General features: G+C 59.5%; 1 protein-coding gene across 36 annotated transcripts in view; it reads right to left on the bottom strand.

Annotated features, from left to right (window-relative positions):
• The window catches only part of ZMYND8 (zinc finger MYND-type containing 8), a 105176-nt gene that overhangs the window by 3707 nt on the left and 80712 nt on the right, over positions 1-20757 (bottom strand). For 32 of the 36 annotated variants that reach the window (XM_070051734.1, XM_070051728.1, XM_070051736.1 and 29 more), the window contains 8 exons: positions 19684-20193; positions 14293-14670; positions 12377-12567; positions 7931-8011; positions 4898-4976; positions 4073-4312; positions 2287-2447; positions 1582-1648 (listed from right to left, as the gene is read on the bottom strand). In XM_070051734.1, coding sequence (XP_069907835.1) covers positions 1582-1648; positions 2287-2447; positions 4073-4312; positions 4898-4976; positions 7931-8011; positions 12377-12567; positions 14293-14670; positions 19684-20193 — 1707 coding nt within the window. The remainder of the gene's footprint in view (positions 1-1581; positions 1649-2286; positions 2448-4072; positions 4313-4897; positions 4977-7930; positions 8012-12376; positions 12568-14292; positions 14671-19683; positions 20194-20757) is intronic. The other 4 variants (XM_070051744.1, XM_070051751.1, XM_051844960.2 and 1 more) reach the window with 1 other exon arrangement.

Here is a 20757-nt window from a genome sequence, read left to right as displayed (position 1 = left end):
CCCGGGAACTGCGCAGCAGCAGGGAGGGGCACGGGCCAGAGGAGGAACCCGGTACCAGGACCAAACAGAGGGGCCCTCGGCGCCCAAGACCGCACCCGTGCACCCAGCTGAGCGCCGAGCAGGACGTCAGGACTCGGCCCAGGAGGACCTGACCCGTGGATGTGATGAGAAAACCGTCACGGGTTTGTACAGCGAGGGAACTGCAGCAGTGCCTGATCATGGAGATGGGGGAGGGGCACCGCGGCCTTGTGCCTCCTGCCCCAGCCAAATCTCCTGTCAGAGCCCTGGCTCGATCCCGGCTGCTCCACTTCCAACCCAGCTCCCTGCTAATGCGCCTGGGAAGGCAGCAGAGGATGGCCCAAGTGCTTGGGGCCCTGCGCTCACATGGGAGACCTGGAGGAAGCTCCCAGCTTCAACCTGACCCAGCAGATGGAAGCCCCCCTCTTTCTACCCACGCCCCCATCTCTGTCTCCCCCGTCTGTATGTTGCTTGCCGACCCCTGGTCTAGGTACCCCTTGCTGACCTCAGAAATGGACTACGACGCCTCTCCTGACACCTTCCTATGTGTGACCCCCAATTCCAACAGACCCCACACCTCCCAGGCATCACCCACCCCACCCCTCTGTGACCCACCTGCCCTCCCACAACTGCCTGGTGCAGGGTTAACTATTTATCACTACCACCAAAAAGGAGATGGATAAAGCTTGCCACAAACAAGGTGAACTGTACATCAACACAGACAACAGGTGCAGGATTAAGCTCCACAGAGGCCCCATGGCAGGTCTGCGCTCGGGAGACAGCATGAGACGCCGCGACTCCACAGCCTCCGAGAGGGCTGGAGGGAAGTGGGCGAGCGGCACCTCTAACGGGTGGTGCGGTGGTACCGAATGCCAGCTCCAGGGCCCCCCCACACCTGCTGACCTGACGTCCACCCTGGCACACCTCCCCCAGCCCCAGGGTTCTTCCTCTGACACCCAGGACACAGAGGACCGGGGGCTCCAGGGGTCCACCTGGAGCGCATCCTCACAGGACAAGATGCTGGAGCGGAGGCGACAGTGAGATGACCCCTGTAGGACGGACCCAAGCTGGAGAAAGCCCCGCCTGGCCGGGAAGGGAGGACGGCCCAACAGAACAAAAGGAATCCAGACGTCTCCGAAAACCGCCCTGGACAGCCCAGCCTAGGAAGTGACCCGCGAAGAGAGGCTGTTACAGCAAAGCAGCCTCTGCCCAGGCACCCAGCTGGACCCAACGCGGGTGCTGGGACCTCAGGGAAGCCCCACTGACAGCTGGGCCACGTCCCTGCGGGCAGAGGGACAGCCTGGGGCCAAGCACATGCCAGAGTGAACCCGGAGCCTTCCGCACAGACAAAGCTCCCGGTGGTCCACAGTAAATGCACCACGTGCGGCCGGCCGACGCCGATGGGCCCAGGGACCTGCCTGAAGGCTGACTCGCCCAGCTGCCCCCGACCCACCCGTGGCATCTCGCAGGACCTGGAGCAGTAGGAAAACCGCTGCCATCAACCCTGTCCCTCCGTGGCGCACAGTGCCCGGTGCCCACGGTCAGCGGCGGGGAATGACCTACCTGTGCCTTGGTTGGTGCCTAGGAGAATGGAGGAGGGTGTGTCTCTGGAGCCAGAAAGGTCGAGGGTCTGGAAACACAGAGAGAGAAGGATGGACCCAGGCCGCGGGGCCAGCGGGCCGCTGGGGGCACTCACACCACCCCGAGGCGACCCAGCGCCCGGGCCTGGCGTGGTCACGCACCTCGTGCTCTGCCCCCAGCGTGAAGGAACGGTCGAGAGCACAGACGGGGAGCACCCTGAGGGTCTCTGATCTAGAACATTCCCCACCTTCCCATTCTCCAGACCTTCCCCATTCCCAAGGAAGAAGCCGCTGACTTCCACATCACACCACAGACGTGTTCCATGATGGAGCCTCACGGGCAGGGCTAGCAAAGAAACCAAAGGGCTTTACTGACAGCCCAGTGATTCATTCATTCCTAACGCCAAGAAATAAATGCAAAAGGATAAACGTGGGAAAGATGATCAGTGCTCGCCCTGAAACAGCCTTGGCTCATGACTAAGGCTGTTGCGGCCATCTGGGGAGTGAACCAGCAGATGGAAGACCTGTCTCCTCTCCCCTCTAATAATTAAACACACACACACACACACACACACACACAACTCCATCACTGCCCCAGACGGACAAGCACGAGGCTTCCAGGGCTGGCAGGCATGGCCGGGGTGGGGGGGGAGAGCTGGGGTCACGGGCCCAAGGCCAGGGCCCTCACCGAGCTGCTGTCTTTGCTCTTCTCGGCGGACGCCTCCTTCTCTTTGGGGGTGCTGGGCGTCTCCGGGGCGGCCGCCTGGGTGCTGGCGGAGCTCCCCTGGGTTGACTTGCTGACGGTTTCCGTGTTCACCTCGGCGTCAGCTTCCTGCTGCGGGGCAGTAGCTGGGAGGAAGAAGAGAGGAGCCACACGGGGACTGAGTATGGCGGACTGGGGCCCTGCGTGGAGCCCTGCTCCAGCCCACGCGGCCCGCGGCCCAGCACCAACTCTGACCCCACCCCGTCTGCAAAGGCAGCTGCCGCCCGCCCAGCCCAGCCTGGGACTGGAGCAGGAGGGCAGGCCCGAAGTGGGGGGCTCCCCAGAGGTGTCCAGAGCTGGGGCAATTCCGAACAGTGTGCATCCCACGTTTTATTAAACCACCCGGCAATGACAGAGTGCCCCTAGCTGGAGGCAGTGTGTGACCAGAGGGGTCTCATTCTAGGTTCAGACCTGCCTTAGCCCCAGGTGGGAAAGCAATGCTTGGGAGGAGCAGAGCAGAGGCAGGACCCTGGGCAAGCACAGGGCGCCGGAGGGAGATCTGCAGAGAGCAGGTGTCCCGTGCCTCAAAAGTGGAATAACCAAGGCCATCTGGGCCAACAGGGACACAGCGAGGGGCTGCTCGGGCGCGCTGGAGAACTCAGGGACAACTGGCCACCACAGCAGGGGGGACTGCAAGTCGCTGCAGGGAAGCCAGGTCCCTAGGGAAGGTTACAGCTCACTTTGCCTTTCAAATAAACAAATCTTTAAAAAAATAAAAATAAAAGGCACACAGCAGTGCGCTCCTGTACTGCCCTTGACAAAATCCCAGAGGTCTGTCGAGAGCAAGAATCAGAGAAATCCGGAAACAGTTCTGCTGGCTGCAGCCACGCCCACCCGTGCCCAGGCTGTCGGTGGCTGCTTCTGGGCTGCCAGGGCAGGGGTGACCAGCGGTGATGGGGGCCACACAGTCCCCAAAGCCCAAAATATTCACGGGGGCCTTCCCCGAGAATGGCTGCCAATCCCTGGTCTCCAGCCTCTCAAACCCGAGTCATCCACAAATCACCTCTGCAGGGGTTGCCTGACGCGAGCTCGTATGACTGATACCACACGTCAGCTCTCGGTGCGCAGGGCCCCGTGACACGTCCCAGAGCCCACGGACGCGCAAGCCCCTTCCATGCAACGGCAAAGTATTTGCGCGGCATCTGCACATGCCTCCTGCACACCAGACCCCTGTAACATCCCAATACGATGGAAACGCTACAGAAACAGAGTCGCAGTGCATCGTTTGGCGAGTATGGACATGGGGTGTTGGGGGTGGGGTACGCTCACATCCCTACAAATGCTATTTCTTTCTTGGAACATTTTCTGTCCCAGGCTGGGACCCACAGAAACAGAGGGCCACCCGGACCGCTCACAAAGTCTTCACAACGGAGACTTTTAATTCTAAGCACACAAACCTACTATCACATGCAATGGAAAATCTGCTTTTAAAATTCCGACAAATTCTAACAGTCTCCCGCTGCAGGCCCAGGCCACCATCTAAAGCTCAGGTCCCTCCCGGCCACAACTGCAGCGTCTCTGGCCGAGATGGCTGTGCTGGGGGAGGCGACCTTGTGCACTGCCGTCGCTCAGGGGCTTCCGGGGCCCACGTGGAGACAGACAGATGCGCAAAGGTGCACCCTGGGCCCGTGGCCCCGGGCACGTCACCCCGTGTGCCGGCCCCAAGGCGCCTGTGGGCAGCAGCTGGCCGCCCGCTGTGGACGAGCCATACCTGACTGCGTGCAGGACTTCATGTGCTCGGGCCAGTGTGCCTGCTGGCACGGGTAGTCGCAGTAGCTGGTGTTCCAGCAGCAGTAGAAGATGGCCTCCTTCCGGCAGTGGGCGCACCACTGCTTCTTCTTGGTCTCATCCACCGCCTGCTGCTTCTCCAGCTCCAGCTGCTTCTTCACCTCGGCGATGAGCCGGTCCCGCTCCTGCTCCAGGCTCTGCCGCATCTCGGCCATGGTCAGCTCTGGGAGAGGAGGGCGTCGCTGGCTCGGTCAGCTGACCCAGCCCGGGGCGCAAGCGATGCACCCCCAGATTCAGACACAAGGTGCGAATCCAGACTCGGAACATAATCTCCCCCTAGACCACATGACCCTAGGCCGGCTCCCAGACTTCCTTGAGAGAGCAAGGCCATTGGCAGTAACCCAGGAGCGACGTGCACGCCACAGTAAAACAGTTCCTCGATTCCATGAGCACACTTCCAGGCGTCTGAAGCCCCGTCCTTCCCTGCCCCTCCCACGAGGGCCTGGGACGTTTTTCTCTCTGGTGAAGAGAACACACGTGGGGCCCTTCCAGTTGCTCCAATGACCCTGTAGACAAAAGCCCCACAGCCCGGGAGCTCGGGGCGGCCTCCGGGGCATCTCCGTGCAGCACCAGCGGCAGCCTGGAGAGCACACCGCTAATAACAAACTCCAGAATCCAGCCCCCCGCCAAGCCCGTTTCCACGCCCAGCTGCTTCTCCCCATGAGCAGCCCAGCCCACGGCGCCCGGCCCCGGCGGCACCGCACAGGCCCGGATCCGGAGGTGCAGGGAAGCCCCCGCCAGGCCTCACCCAGGTTGTGCTTCATCTCCGAGAGCTCCTGCTGGTGCAGCCACTGCAGCTTCTCGATCTCGATCCTCAGCCTGCGGATCTGCAGGGAGGAAGGGGAGGAGCCTTCAAGAGCCGCCCTCGGGTCGCGCCCAGGCCGGGCCCGGACACTCAGCCCCTGGCCGGCCATAAGAATCACCCAGGACACCGGCAGCCCGGGCCTGCGCAGAGCCCCCCCCCCCCCAATGCCAACAGCCCGCAGAGGCAGCGGGCACCAGCAGGTTAACCAAACCCGCGAGCCGGCTGCCGCAGAAAACCGACTTCCAGCCGGGCTTTTCCGAGAAAAAGCGCCTCCGAGTGCAGACACCCACGTGCGTAACACGGAGGAGCTCTGATTAGGGTTTGGTCTAAGGAAACGGAACTAAAACAGGACAGCTGAGCTCACCCTCACCTGCCGCCACTCGGCTCGGCTCACTCTCACCTGAAACCCCAGCACCAAGCATCTCTAAAAACCAAGAGTACGGCGGGGAGGTGCGGCCTCAGTAGGAGGCCAAACTCATCGCGCGTGGAAGCAGGAAGCCCAACCTGAATTCAGGGTACAGGGCTACTGTCACAGCGGCTCTCCGCTGCGGCCAGCTGCTCACCCCGCCCCTCTGCGGCAATGACAATGCCGGGAGTCACTTCTCGACTGTCACAGCTGGGCAGTGCTACTGCTGCAGTGGACAGAGGCCAGGGACGCTGAACACCCCCACAGGACACAGGACAGAGCTGAGGTTAAGACAATGTGAAGGGCTGGCGGTGTGGCACAGCGGGTTAATGCCCTGGCCTGCAGTGCGAGCATCCCATATGCGTGCCAGTTCAAGACCCGGCTGCTCCACTTCCAATCCAGCTCTCTGCTGTGGCCTGGGAAAGCACTAGAGGATGGCCCAAGTTCTTGGGCCCCTGTGCCCACATGGGAGACCTGGAAGAAGCTCCTGGCTTCAGACTGATGTAGTTCCAGCCATTGAGGCCATCTGGGGAGTGAACCAGAAGATAGAGAACCTCTCTCTCTCTCTTTCAAATAAATAAGTAAATCTTAAAAAAAAAAAAAAAAAGCACTGAGTCCCACAGAGTGCAGACGCCCATCAAGCAGAATCCTGCGCCAGCAAGGGGCTGCTCGCCCGCTCGCTCACTTGCTCACTCACTCTCTGAAGGCCACAGCACCAGCACCCATCTGGGCCCAAGATTTCAAGCGAGGTACCTGGGACCCTACTCTCTGCTGCAGGCCAGTTCTTACAGCGAACAAACAAGAATACAAAGTACAGGGTGGGTGCTTGGCGCAGCGGTTAAGGGGCTTGGGATGTGCCCGTCCCGTACCCGAGTCCCTGCTCGGCTCCCAGTTCCAGCTTCCGGCTGACCCACACCCTGGGAGGCGGTGGCTGACAAGGACTTAGGTCCCTGCCACCCGCGTGCAAGACCTGGATAGAGTTCCCAGTTCCTGGCTTCAGCCTGACCCGGCCCAGGCTGTTGTGGACATTCGGGGAATCGGCACTGGGTTCTGTCCCGGCTGCTCCTCTTCCAGGCCAGCTCTCTGCTGTAGCCCGGGAGTGCTGTGGAGGATGGCCCAAGTGCTTGGGCCCTGCACCCGCATGGGAGACCAGGAGAAGCACCTGGCTCCTGGCTTCGGATCTGGCCGTGGCGGCCATTTGGGGGGTGAACCATTGGAAGGAAGACCTGTCTCTCTCTGTCTAATTTTGTCAAATAAATTTTTAAAAAATTAAAAAAAGAGAAAAAGAGGCCGGCGCCGCGGCTCACTAGGCTAATCCTCCGCCTAGCAGCGCCGGCACACCGGGTTCTAGTCCCGGTCGGGGCGCCGGATTCTGTCCCGGTTGCCCCTCTTCCAGGCCAGCCCTCTGCTGTGGCCAGGGAGTGCAGTGGAGGATGGCCCAGGTGCTTGGGCCCTGCACCCCATGGGAGACCAGGAGAAGCACCTGGCTCCTGGCTCCTGCCATCGGATCAGCGCGGTGCGCCGGCCGCAGCGCGCCGGCCGCGGCGGCCATTGGAGGGTGAACCAACGGCAAAGGAAGACCTTTCTCTCTGTCTCTCTCTCTCACTGTCCACTCTGCCTGTCAAAAAAATAAAATAAAATAAAATAAAAAAAAAAAAAAAGAGAGAGAGAAAGAAAAAACAAAGTTCGGGGAGTGAACTAGTAGATGAGAGATCTCTATGGCTCTCCAAAAAAATCCTTATTTATTTTTTAAGAGAATGGACTGCAGTGGTGGCGCGGGGAGGTTCTTCTAGAGCGGCAACTACATACATTTCTTCCGCACAATCATCAAAAGGTCGTGTCCGTAAGGGTCCTCAGGAGGAGGGGCCACTCTTAACCCTTTGTGTCCCCACTGCTCGCCCTGGAGGGGGCGCCAGGTCTCCTGCCTACACACTTCCCCCTCTTGCCCTGGCTGCTGGCTACCGCGCCACGCCCTCCAGGATTCAGGCCACGGCTCTCCATCACAACCTCCAGTGACCTAGGAATGTGGCCACTGGCCATTTCCCCTGGGGACACTGTGGCCTCCACACAGACCACCCACAGGGCCCAGCCCAGGACCCTGGCTCCAGGGCCCCTTCTGTGTAAGCGGGCACTTGAACCGCTCCCTTCTCCAGGAAGCCACATAACTGGGGAGACCCAGGACAGCGACGCCTGCACGAGGACCCTGTGTACGCAGAGCCCAAACTTCCTGCTCACCAAGGACCCACCCACGGCTCCACGCAGGCTCGGGTTACAGCTGCTGCATCGGAAGGGAGTTTATCCCACGGGGCAGGGTGTGTCTCACAGCCCCAGCCTCCTGCCTACAAAAGCGACCCCCCTGTGACAGCCACAGTCAGCGCAACGGCCAGGAGCGAGGAGGGGGCCTCGTGGGGCGAGCCTGGGGCCCTGAGCCAGGAGCGAGGAGGGGGCCTCGTGGGGCGAGCCTGGGGCCCTGAGCCAGGAGCGAGCGGGGGCTTCTGGAAAGGCAGCCCCTTCGCAGCAGCCGGGAGTGAGGACTCCCCGAAACGTGGAAGCCCCGTCTGGTCTCTGACCTCGGCGATGGTGCTTCCCGTAGTGTTTTTGGAAAGATCGTTGTAGATCTCGGTCATCGTCCCTTTGATGGCGTCCATCATCTGAAAGAGAAAGACAACGCAGGTGGTCACTCCTCCAGAACCTCTGCCGGAGCCGGTGCGGACCCAGGGTCACCTCGCCCCTCCCGAGACACTGCCGTGCCTGGTGGGGGAGGCGAGAGCAGACGGTGAGCAGACGCAGGTCCGCCGCCCCACACCCCCGAGGGCACAGGACAGTCACAGCCCAGCTCACCAGGGCCGGGGTTAAGAGCCCTGGTGTAAACCAAGGCAGGTATCACCACAGGTTCCCGGTCTGCCGTCGGGGGGCAGGGTCCAGGACGGGACAGCCAGTCCCTGCCCAGGGGCTGCACCGGACAGGCCGAATCTGGCACCACGCATGCGTGTTTCTGTTTGTTGCCCGACACAGCAGAGGCACAGAAAGCACTGTTTTATGGAGATAACGTGCACACACCATACAACGGACCCATTTAAAACAGCAAGTGCAGAATCTGGCGGCTTTTCAGGGTACGTGGAGGGACACACCCACCGTCAGCACCTCCAAACACGCACAAGCACCCGGCAAGGAAAACCTGACCCCCTGCACCCTTCATCCTCCAAGCCCCTTTCCGGCTCGCGGGCCCCTCCATCGGCCGCCCGGCTCCCATCTGGCTGCTTGCTGTGCACAGGCTCGCCCGGCCTGCGGTCCCCCAGGGCAGGTGCCGTGGCTTGCGGGCTGCAGCATGTGTGAGGACGCCCCGGGCTCTGAGGGTCCTCCGTGAGGACCCGGCTGTCTGTCACTCAGGACGCCCCCTGCCCATCCACTTCTCGTCTTTCAGTGGCATCAGCAAGTCGGAAGTCAGCTGAGGCCACACAGCAGGCCTCGACAGCTGCTGGCCGAGCGTGTCTGAGCATCGCTTCTCTGTCCCACCTGCCTGCGACCCCACCCCCAGCTCAGCAGAGGAAGAGACGCCCTCCCGCGCCCCAGGCCTGGGCTGCCTGCCAGCTCTGTGCCGCGTCTCCCAGATGCTCCCAGCACGTGAGAAGTCAGCAAGCACCCCTGCCTCCGACGCCATCGTCACCTCTCAGCGTCCACATTCTCTCTGAGCCTCCGACTCCCACCTAAGGAACAAGCATAGGGGCCGGCGCTGTGGCGTAGGGGGTACAGCAGCGCCAGCATCCCATATGGGAGCTGGTTCTAGTCCCGGCTGCTCCACTTCCGATCCAGCTCCCTGCTGTGGCCTGGGAAAGCAGTAGAAGAAGGCCCAAGTGCTTGGGCCCCTGTGCCCACATGGGAGTCCCGGAAGAAGCTCCTGGCTCTTGGCTTCAGATCAGCTCAGCCATGGCCATTATGACCACCTGGAGAGTAAACCAGCAGATGGACAACCGCTCTCCCTCTGCCTCTCCTTCTCTCTCTGTGTAACCCTTAAAATGAATAAATAAATCTTAAAAAAAAAAAAAAAAACTATTTTCTGGATGATTCCAATTCTGTTTTCTTCTTTCAACATCAACATTTCCATGTAGGGAGTGAACCAGTGGATAGAAGATCTCCCTCCCTCTCTCTCTCTTTCAGTACAAAAATAAATCTTTAAAAAAGAAACTAAACAAGCAAACAGGCAGAGAGCAGGCACGGAGCCAGTCATTACCACACCAGCTTCCCCACAGGAGCACGTGGGTTCAGTCTCCGCTCCAGCCCCCCTAGGAGTCACACCTGGGAGGCAGCAGTGACGGCTCCAGCACCTGGGGTCCCGGCTCACACAGGGGAAGCCGGGCGCCAGCTCCTGCTCCATGGCTGCAGCCCCGCCCCAGCCCTGCTGGGACACCCTCTCAGGGAGTGATGAGCAGACGGGCTCTGCCTGCCTCTCTCTGACTCTGAAATAAACTTAGAAACAGGAGAAAGAGAACACCCTTGGGAGGCGTGCTCAAGGGTTAAACGAGAAAACCAGGCCACAAAGGGGGCTCAGCACCTGAACGGAGTCAGCGGGTGCTCATGGAGAAATCCTGGGGGCCGGTGCTGTGGCCTAGGGGCAAAGCCAGGGCCTGTGACGCCAGCATCTCTTACAGGCGCTAGTTCGAGTCCCAGTTGCTCCACTTCCAATCCACCTCCCTGCTAATGCACCTGGGAAAGTGGTGGAGGACGGTCCAAGTGCCTGGGCCCCTGCACCCACGTGGGAGACCTGGAAGAAGCTCCTGGCTCCTGGCTTCTGATTGACCCACCCTGACCATGTGGCCATCTGGGGAGTGAACCAGCGGACAGAAGACCTCTCTCCCTCTCCCTCTCTCTAACTCTGTCTAAATAAATAAGTAAGTCTAAAAAAAAAATACCTGTCCATCTTATTTTTACAGAAAAATAAATTCACATGAGCATGCGACGTATAACCACTGCCAGCCTCCGAACAGTGACCCCCAATTCACCCCGAGACAGGAGTAAAGCAAATGAAACATCGACCGAGAATCCCAGCGCAGCCTGCGGCCGGGTCACGGCCACCCTGAGCTCCGTGCCGCCTGCGGGTCCAAAGTTCTTATGGGGCTCCTCGCTCTCCACTACTGCAACCACATCAATTTAAAAAATTAAAATGCAACTGCTTTACAAGAAACTTTAGAAAGTGGACGGAAATCAGGGCGTTACATTCCACGGCGAAGATGTCACCGGTCTGTGCGCTGACCGTTCACTCTTGCTTCCAAATATAGCAAAGAGCGTGCATCTAAGAGGAGGGCCTCCTGCCAAGACACACAAACCTGGGCCTGCTGGCGGGGCCTTGGGAGCCAGGGACGCCCGTCGGCGACCCCCAGAATCCCACCACGCTCGTGTTGGTCGGCTGCGAGGCAAACACCTCCCACAAGGGTTGCTACATTCTGCAAAGTACAGAGGCTCCACGGATCCCGGAACTCCGATGGCTGCAGGACCTGGATTTGTGGGGACCACTGGCTGACTTCACGCCATGGGCCTCAGTTCCCCACCCTGCAAACACACAGCTTAGACCGAATCAACATAAGGCGACACAAGGGACGAGTCAGAGCAGACTGAGCGCGCGTCTGGGCTGCAGCAGGCCCTCCCTTAGATCAGTAATGACAAAGGTACCCCCTTCAACTCCCTCCTAGTCCCACAGCTGACTTGGGCCAGAAGGTCCCAACACCTTCATGTCACTCTCCCTTGTTCAGAATAAGAAGAAGGGATCTGGCCGGCGCCGCGGCTCACTAGGCTAATCCTCCGCCTGTGGCGCCGGCACACCGGGTTCTAGTCCTGGTCGGGCGCCGGATTCTGTCCCGGTTGCCCCTCTTCCAGGCCAGCCCTCTGCTGTGGCCAGGGAGTGCAGTGGAGGATGGCCCAAGTGCTTGGGCCCTGCACCCCATTGGAGACCAGGAGAAGCACCTGGCTCCTGCCTTCGGATCAGCGGTGCGGATCAGCTGGCCGCAGCGTTTTGGCTGTGGCGGCCATTGGAGGGTGAACCAATGGTAAAGGAAGACCTTTCTCTCTGTCTCTCTCTCACTGTCCACTCTGTCAAAAAAAAAAAATTAAAAAAAAAAAAAAAAAGGAAAAAGAAAAAGGGATCTGGGCTCCAAGCCTTGACAAGGAACAGTATCTGATGAGGTTAACCTTCCTATTATTTGGGTTTTTAAGCTAAGTTGATTTAAATGGAAAAAAAAAAAAAATCAGATTTACAGGCTGCTGCTGTGGTGCAGTGGGTTAAAGCCCCGGCCTGCAGTGCCGGCATCCCATATGGGAGCCGGTTCGAGTCCCGGCTGCTCCACTTCCGACGCAGCTCTCTGCTGTGGCCTGGGAAAGCAGTAGAAGATGGCCCAAGTCCTTGGATCCCTGCACCCAAGTGGGAGACCCAGAGGAAACTCATGGCTCCTGGCTTCGGATCAGCACAGCTCCAGCCATTGCAGCCATCTGGAGAGTGAACCAGCGAATGGAAGACCTCTCTCTCTCTCTCTCTCTCTCTCTCTCTCTGCCTCTCCTTCTCTCTCTGTGTAACTCTGACTTTCAAATAAATAAATACACACTGCTTGGGACACCCAGATCTCACACAGGAGTGAGTGAGTTCTGGCACCAGATCCTCTGCCGGTTCCAGCTTCCCGCAAAAGCACACCCTGGGCGGCAGCAGGGGGATGGCTCCATTGCTTGGATCGCTGGAACCCACATGGGAGACCCAACTCCTGGTTCCAGCCTGGCCCAACCCCAGCTGCTATGGGCATCTGAGGACTGGATCAGCAGATCTAAGATCTCTGTTTCTTTCTATCTGCCTTAAAATTCAGTACCCTGGTTAGGCCCTCCTGGAGTGCGTGAGAGTGTCCAAGTTTCTCTGTTGGGCACCAACTTTAGACCCAAACAAGACAATCTGCTCGTGGAGGTCCTCCGTGAAAACAGGGCCTTTGCCACTCCAGGTTCCACCCCCCAGTGCATGGCCCGCACCCCCGGCCACTCACTTTGCTGGTGTACTTGGCAATGTCCGCGGCGACATCGGCCGAGGCGGTGGCGATGGGCAGGTCAGCGCTGACCGAGGACGTGAGAGTGCTCGAGGCCCCTGAGCTGGTGACCAGAGGCGACGACTGTGTGCTGGTCACCAGGGTGATGGTGGACGTGGACGGGCTCTGCGTGACCTCCTTCTGCTGCACAGCTGTGAAGCAAAGAACCCTGGTTATCCACGGGGGAGGGAGGGGCGCCCTGCGAGCTTCCCCGCTTCCAGGCAGGCGGCAAGGACCCTCTGAGCCAGCTCCAGCCAGGCTCGCCGAGCCCTCCTCTCCCCGAGGCCCCAGTTCCGGCCTGCGACAAGGTCAAGGCTGCCTGCTCGGATGACCTCGGCCCCTTTGGAGAGCAAGCTCAAGGCTGCCCCCAAATGTGCAGGTGTCCAGCAGCACCTGAGCGCCGGGCTCCTGCCTCCCCGGCTCTGCGGAAGCACAAGAACCCTGACACCTCCGGAGGCAAACGCAGAGGGGTTTCACGTGGCCCGGCCTCCCCTGCTGCCCTGACCCAACCGCGCTGCTCCCTGGCTCTCCCTTTAAAGGGCCCCTTCACCTCTGGACAGATCACAAGCAGGTCTCAGCTTGTGCCAGCCTTTGCCGGAGGACAGCGGCATACCACCGACTGAATCGTGCCCTGGGCACCAGACGGGCTCACGGTGACAAAGACCCTCTGAAAGTTCAGAGCTGGCTGTCAACCAGCCCCTTCCTGGCGGCGCTCAAACCCCAGCCCGGGAAAGCGCCCGGGATGCTGACGGGGTGTGGAGACAGAGCACGCGGGCCGCAGTCCCAAGCTCCACTGGCTCGGGCCCAGCAACTTAGAAAGCAGCGACATCCATCCGCCCGGCCGCCACCTGTGTTTATCCAAGTGGTTACGGTCAGCCGGGCCACTCAAACCCGCGCAGGGGCGGGCGGAAGCCAAACCAGGCTCTGGCTACCTGTCCCCCTCCTTTCCCCCGCTCCTCCAGGGCTCTCCCCCAAGCGTCCCAGCTCTCCGTGCAGACTTCTGCGCGGCCTGAGATCGGGATCAGCTGACAATTGGCTCAGTAGCTCATTGGCCTTAAGATCGGCTACAGATGGGGCCTCTGCACGGCTGGGGGGGGGGGGGGCTGCGGACCCTGCACAAGGGGTTCCGGAGGCCGGCCCGCCTCCTCTGGGTCACCAACCCCTCGTGCCTAAGGTCACCTTTGCTATCAACTCGCCCCACTGCGCAAAGGAACAGCACGAGGTTCACCCACGCGTACAAGGAAACTCAGGCACTCACTGCAGCGCTGTTGGCACTAGGAAAAACCTGGAAGCAACCTACATGCCCGCTCCAGCTGGGGAATGCTTAAAGGAAACTCGGAATACTACGCAGCAGTCCAAAAAGAAATCAGGCAGAGCTGTAAGTACCGACACAGACGGACCTCCAAACATGCTGATGGGTGGGAAAAAGCAAGTAGGCTACCATTTTTATGCTTTAAAAAAGAAAAAAGGAAAAAAAGGAATTATTTCTAGAACATCATATATATATATAAAGTATATATGCACTCATGCTTGGGAATGGGTTTCAAATCCGTCCGTAGTGGCCACTCAGGAAAGGAGGGGAGGGAAATGAAAGGTGACCGGGACAGCAGACGTCGGCGTACAGTGTCCCTTTCTCAAGGAGAACATAGACGCGAGTATCCTTTACAAAGTGGAAAAAAATTTTTTTTAAATAAAAAAAAAAATTGCAAATCAGTTTTTCAAAATAACATCGGATGGAATGTGCAAGGCCTCCAGGCGTCAGGGGCCAGGAAAGAAATGGGATGGAAAAAAAAAAACGGAAACAGCAATGGTTTTTCTCCTGTCACTGTGGCCAAAAGGGAGCGGGCGCCCCGGAGCGCAGAGGGGAGGCGCGGTACCTTTCACAGCCTGTCTGGTCTGATAGCGCGTCCCCTGGGCAGATTGAGGCTGCTGCTGCTGCTGCTGCTGCTGCTGCTGCTGCTGGCGCTGTATCTTCTGCATGTGCCACTTTTGGGAGGACGTTTGAAACTTACTTGATGAGTTCCACACGACCCGCTGCACGGCCGGGGCAGTCTCCTTCGGCAAAAGCGGCCTCTGCTTTTTCACCGGGCTTCCTGCAGCGGCGGTGGCCGGGGCCGTGACCGTGACCGTGGACGTCGCGCTGGTGGCGGCTGTGACACCAGCCGCGGGAGTTTGGGAGGAGGAGCGGGTGAGCACCGGCGTTTCCGGGGGAGACTGGCTGCCCGCCGCGGCAGACGGTGGCACTTTCCCTACAACTGAGACCGACACATGGGGAGAAAGGTAAATGGCCACGGGACAGCAGCCGGCGGTGACACCGGCGAGCTCCAGGGGAAGCAAGCAAGCAGGAACACTCTCACCGCCCTCCCCCGGGGCCAAAGCGGTGGGGGAACGGAATCACTGGACGGCTGGCAAAGTCAGAGCGCGGTGTAGAGGGGGCTGGCTGGGCCCTGCTCGCGGCACCCATCCCACATCAGTATGGGCCCAGCTGCCCAGCTGCCCGGCTTCTGGTCCAACCCCCTGCTAACGCACCCGAAAAGCAGCACTGGCTCCAGTCCCTGGGCCCCTGCCACCCACGGGGGAGACCTGGATGGAGTCCCTGGCTCTTTGCTTCTGCCTGGACCAGCCCTGGCCGTTGTGGCCAATTTTGGAGCAAACCAGAGGATGGAAGATCAATCTTTCCAACTCTGCCTTTCAAATAAATTAAATAAATCTTTAAAAAGAAAAAGAAAAGAGCAATGTGTTGTAAGCACCTTGAGAAGCAGCCCGCCACATCAACTCTGCAGCAGCCCCTTTGGTGAGGGGCCTACAAACATGGACCCTGAAGGACCCATGGGGGCCGGCACTGTGGCATAGTGGGCTAAGCCTCTGCCTGCGGTGCCAGCATCCCACATGGGCACTGGTTTGAGTCCCGGCTGCTCTTCCTATCCAGCTCTCTGCTGTGGCCTGGGAAAGCAGTGGAGGATGGCCCAAGTCCTTGGGCCCCTGCACCCAAGTGGGAGACCTGGAAGAAGCTCCTGGCTCCCGGCTTTGGATTGGCACAGCTCAGGCCACTACGGCCATTTGGGGAGTGAACCAGCAGATGGAAGACCTCTTTCTATATATCTCTCTCTGTAACTCTACCTCTTAAATAAATAAATAAAATATTTTTTTTAAAAAGAAAGGTATTTAAAGCAATATTGTAGGGAATACAGCTTTTAAAAAAAAAGTGAGTTCGTTAATTTACGAAATATTATAAAAATAAGGACCCACAGCTGCCTAACAGCCAGGCACCAACCACGCTGAGCAGCCCCACATGGAAGGTGCCCCTCTGTCTCTGCTGGCTCCCTCCAGGTCAAAGTCTCCGCGTAGTGTGGACAGCCTCGACCCCCAGCCCCGAGAGGAACCCGTGGGGTTCTCGCCAGAAGTCAGGAGCACGGCTTGGGTGCTGGCTGTGGTTTTCCACAGCAGCCCGGCAAAGCTGGTTCTGCCAATGCGCAGTGGGCGCACGCTGAAGTCTAACGTGAGTCTGACTTCTGCTTCAAGGACTGCACATTGAGGTCGAGAATTATCAGGCAGGGCCTGAGAGCGGTGACCGAGAGCGACTCGGGGTGACAGGCACTGGCGGACGGAGGGCGACTCCTCGCAGGAGCTGGGGGGATTCCACAGGCAGAGTGAGGATCTGGGGGGGACGCGTCTGGGATAGGGGAGGACTTGGTGAGGACTGGCTGGGAGGCAGGGGCGAGCCAGAGCAGGTGGCCACGAGGGTGCTCCTTTACTGAGTGGTCGGTCCTCTCTGCAGAGGTCTCGGCCACATGAGGTGAACTGGCCCCCAGGCAACACACATGCGGGCCAGCACCCCGATCGCGCACGGGCCGTGACACCAGACGCCTTCGGCGAGGAATATGCCCGTCCTCTTAGAGTTACTCCACCCGGCAAGACTGGAGTTGGATTCGTCTCGGGAGGACCCGGGCAGCTGTGGGTTTCAGGAAGCCAAGGGGAGCGAGGGAAAGAGACAAGCTGACTCCTGCGCCTTGGGGGCTGCTTCCAGGGTCCACCTGCTGCCCCAGAGAGGCAGGTGCAGCCAACCTGGTGGGCAAGAGTCTGGGACAAGGGGGCCTCCTCGGGTCCTTCTGGGTGACCTGCCAGATAGTAGACACAGTCCCCACCTGCCTGCGTGTACACAAGAGGCGTTAGGCTGGGTGCCTCCAAGAGCCAGGCACCACACAGTGCCTGCCAGGGCTGCTAACCTGCAGAGACACCTTCACTGCCTCCCTTTTCAGCCATGAGACCAAAACATGCGTTGCGACTGCTGACCACAAAAAGGTCACTTCTCTCCTGACTTACACAAAGTTCCAGCTGGTTTTCTTCTTTAAAAAAAAAAAAAAAAGAGTGCAGAGGGCTCAGTGGTGAACACGCCCACATCCTACATCCAGTGACTCAGCCGAAGTCCCTGCTCCATTTCCCATCCAGCTTCCTACAAACACACACCCTGACAGGCAGCAGGTGATGGCTCAAGTATTTGGGTTCCTGCCACCCACATCGGGGACCTGGACTCAGTAACAGGCTCGTGCCTTCAGCCTGGCCCAGCCCCAGCTGTTGTGAGCTAGTGGGTAAAACTGTCGCCTGCAGCACTGGAATCCCATATGGGCGCCGGTTTGAGCCCCGGCTGCTCCACTTCCAATCCAGCTCTCTGCTAATGGCCTGGGAAAGCAGCAGAGGATGACCCAAGTCCCTGGGCCCCTGCACCCACGCGGAAGACCCAGATGAAGCCCCTGGGTCCTGGTTTTGGCCTGGCCCAACCCTGGCCAATGTGGCAACTGGAGAGTGACCCAGCAGGTGGAAGATCTCAATCTCTCCCTCTTTCTCTCTGTAGCTCTGCCTTTCAAATAAATAAATCTTTAAAAAAATGTACAATCTGAAAAGATGTCAGGCTTGAAATACCATGTGGGGTCATCACTTAGATTTTAATACATTAACTTCAATGGGAATTCTGATAGTTTACCAAGCCCCCCCCCAAAAAAAAAAACAAACAAAAACAAAACAAAAGAAAACAAAAACAAAGAGGGTACAGGAACTTTACCCTAGAAATTCAGAGCATATAAAACCAAACACTTAATGCCCCAAAAAGGGTGCATTTCTTAGGCTCTCACAATGGGTCACCATCAGATTGACCTGATCATTCCAGAATCTGTCACTGGTCTCTGGCACATGGAGGAAAGACTTTAAAAAAAAAAAAAAAAAAGAACTAGCGCCCCCTTGGGGGAAGGATGGGACTTGCTGATGTGATGGTGAGCCTGGGCAGGAAGCCTGCGGGAGGCCCTGTCCCCGCACGCTGAGACGGCCTCCCTGGCCACACACACTGCTCTCCTAGCTCCAAGGCCAGCACAGCCCCGCCCGTTAATAAGCTCCGAAGCGAGAGCTGGTGGCGGAGAGGACACTCTGTGGGGTGACCTGAAGCCAGCTCTCCAGGAGCCAAACCCTGGCGACCTGCTCAGACGGACTCGTGAATTACCATCGGCCTTGCGCAGCAGTGCAAGGAAGAACTCCAGTTCTCACCAGCGGAGACGCCTTTATGTGGGGCACCGCACGAGCTCGCTTCATGGCTAGGAGCTCAGACCCAAAACGGAAGCCCAGCCCCCCGATTCTGAAGCCGGAACAGGGCGCGCCGGCAGCATAGCTCTCGCCAGGCCCTTCTGCCCGCCTGCCCTCACCGCCCTTCCATTCTGTGTCTTCCCTCTTGTTTCAGGGCTACACCACCTGTCGATCCGTTGCAAAGCCTTTCTGGACGACGAAGGGGCGTAGCGGGAATCAATGCAGAGCCGTTCCAGACAGAAGGGCTTGGCGTGGGCGTCACGGGAGCCCTGCCCCCACCACACCCTCGGGGGACAAAGGCCAGCCCCCCGCAGTGTTCTCTGCAACCGGGGACACCGTCTCTCAACCCCAATCCTCAGCACAAGGAGCATTTTCTGCGCCCCTCTCGCCTAGGAGATGGCCCTGGGCTGCTGCCTCCTGCTTGCCCACCAATCCCTTCTCTCTCCACTCCAGGGCAGTCAGCGGCGGCTCCCTCTCTCCTGTCACCGCGGGCTCGCGGTCAGCCGCAGGACTGAGAACCACAGGCAGCTGGGAAGGGAGCTCCAGGCAGAAGGGCGGCAGCCCCAGGCCAGGCTTCTCCCGGGTCCTCAATGAACTCCTCACGACCCTCGCCCGCCTGCCAAGCCAGCTGGAAACTACGCTGACCACCTGGGCTGTGGGAAGGGCACCCTTTGAAAGCCCCTGTTCTCCTCCCAGAGGGTCTGCTCACGGGCTGGGCCCTGGGAGGCTTCAGACCACAACAGGTGCAGCGGCCCTCAGTGGGGCAAGCTGTAGCCCGCAGGGGATACTGGCACCGTCTGCCTAATGGGGAGAAGCTGGGGCAGCCGACTCCTGCCAGCACAAGACAAAGAACTACCAGGGGCAGCCGACTCCTGCCAGCACAGGACAAAGAACTACCTGGAGCTGAGCTCTACTGAACGCAAACGGGATGGGACACCAACGCGGGGCCCGGCGCCCCGGGGCCCGCCCATCCCCAGTGCTCCAAGGAGCCAACACCCACAGGGAGAACACTGGGCGGCAGGAAGGGAGGAAGAGGGAAGCTGAACTCATCCAGATCTGAGCTATTCAATGCTTATCGGCTGAGCCCTGTCAAATGTCTGAAAGCTCACAGTGTCCTTAGGGAAATGAGTCAGCGTGCTGGGAAGATGCTACTTGGGCTAAAAATGACTTGACCGGGGCCAGCGTTGTGGTGAAGCGAGTAAAGCCAGCCCGTGACACCAGCATCACATACGGGCACCAGTTCAAGGCCCGGCTGCTCCACTTCCGATCCAGCTCCCTGCTAATGCACCTGGGAAAACGGCAGAAGATGCCAAGTGCTTGGGCCCCTGCACCTGCTTCGGAGAACCAGAAGAAGCTCCTGGCTCCTGGCTCCTGGCTCCTGGCTCCGGATCGGCTCAGCTCCAGTCCTTGCGACCATTTGGGGAGTGAACCAGAGGATGGTTCACTGTCTGTAACTCCCCCTCTCAAATCAGTAGAATCTTTTTTTAAAAAAACTGAAAAGGAAAAGCAATTGTGTTCCGCCTGGAACAGGTGAGAGGCGGGCGGGGGCTGGTGTAAGCCGAGGCTCTGCTGGCCCACTACCTGAGGACCACACCAACCACAGCTGGCACCAGAGGGGCACGGCCCCTTGGATGAGACAAACGCAGGGCGGAACTAGAAACCCAACGAAGAAATGGGGACCGGCCGCGTGCACTCACCGTCCTGCTTGGGAGACGGCTCTTTGGGCTCCTTCTTGGTCTTGCGGCCCTCCCGCCCCGCGTGGTCATCGCCCAGGTCGATGACCAGCTCGCTCTCCGAGTCGGAGTCGAGCCCCAGGTGCACGGTCGGGGAGTCCGTCTCGTCCTTGCCCTTCAGCTTGTCCCTGGTGGGGTGAGGGGAGGGCTTCGCTTTCTCTGCGAAGTCCTTCTCGGGCTCGGGGCTGGCCTTGTCCTTGGCCGTCGCCGCAGGCTCTGCCTTCTCCGCGGCCGGGGGCGAGCCCTTCAGCTCCTCTTTCACCTCGGCCGGGTTGGCAGGCTTGGGCTTTTTTTTGGCAGCGGACGGCTCCTTGTCGGCCCGACCGGCGTCCTTGTCGTCCGCGGGCTCCGGCTCGGCCTTGGGCTTCTCGTCATCGCTGATGTATTCGCTGTCGCTGCTCTCCGACTTCTCGGAGTCCTCGGAGTCGCTGTGCTCCACGGCCGTGTACACGTCTTCCGAGATCTCATTGATGCCTGCAGCCAAGAAGAAAAGCCGGCGTGTGCCGCAGCCGCGCACCTGGGAGCAGGGCCCAACGCAGAGGCTCCGCACGCCGCAGCCGAGGTCTGCACACACGCTTCACATGGTGTCACGCGGGCCGGCTGGGGCCACAGAGGAAGGGACGCAGCTCCCGGCCGCAGACCAGTGCCACTCGTGTGTCTGGAGGTGGTTTCGGGACTGGTATTCAAGCAAGGTGGGGGCGCGCTGACCTAAACCTCAACATGTACAACGCTGCTAACCAGCTGAGACAGTGGGAGGGGCGGAAAGAAAGCCTAGAGATTCCTCAAATGATCCAGCTCACAGATTGGAAAACAGAGGCCCAGAGAAATCGCTGGCCGTAAAGTAAACCACGACACAGGCATGGCGAGACCCTGGGCTCCTGACTCTCGCCAGCCCTGTGCCCGAAGCGTTCAAAGCCCTAACCCTTTGTGTAGGGCTCAAAGCAGGAAGCCAGAGCCTTGGGGGACGGGATGCGAACTCTCAGGCCACCAGCCCAGCGGGTGCGGAGGGGCAGGCGTGAAGGGGTGGGAGCGAGGCCT

The sequence above is a fragment of the Oryctolagus cuniculus genome, chromosome 11, assembly GCF_964237555.1.
Source record: "Oryctolagus cuniculus chromosome 11, mOryCun1.1, whole genome shotgun sequence".
Lineage (NCBI taxonomy): Eukaryota > Metazoa > Chordata > Mammalia > Lagomorpha > Leporidae > Oryctolagus > Oryctolagus cuniculus.
This window is presented reverse-complemented; position numbering and strand designations above follow the sequence as displayed.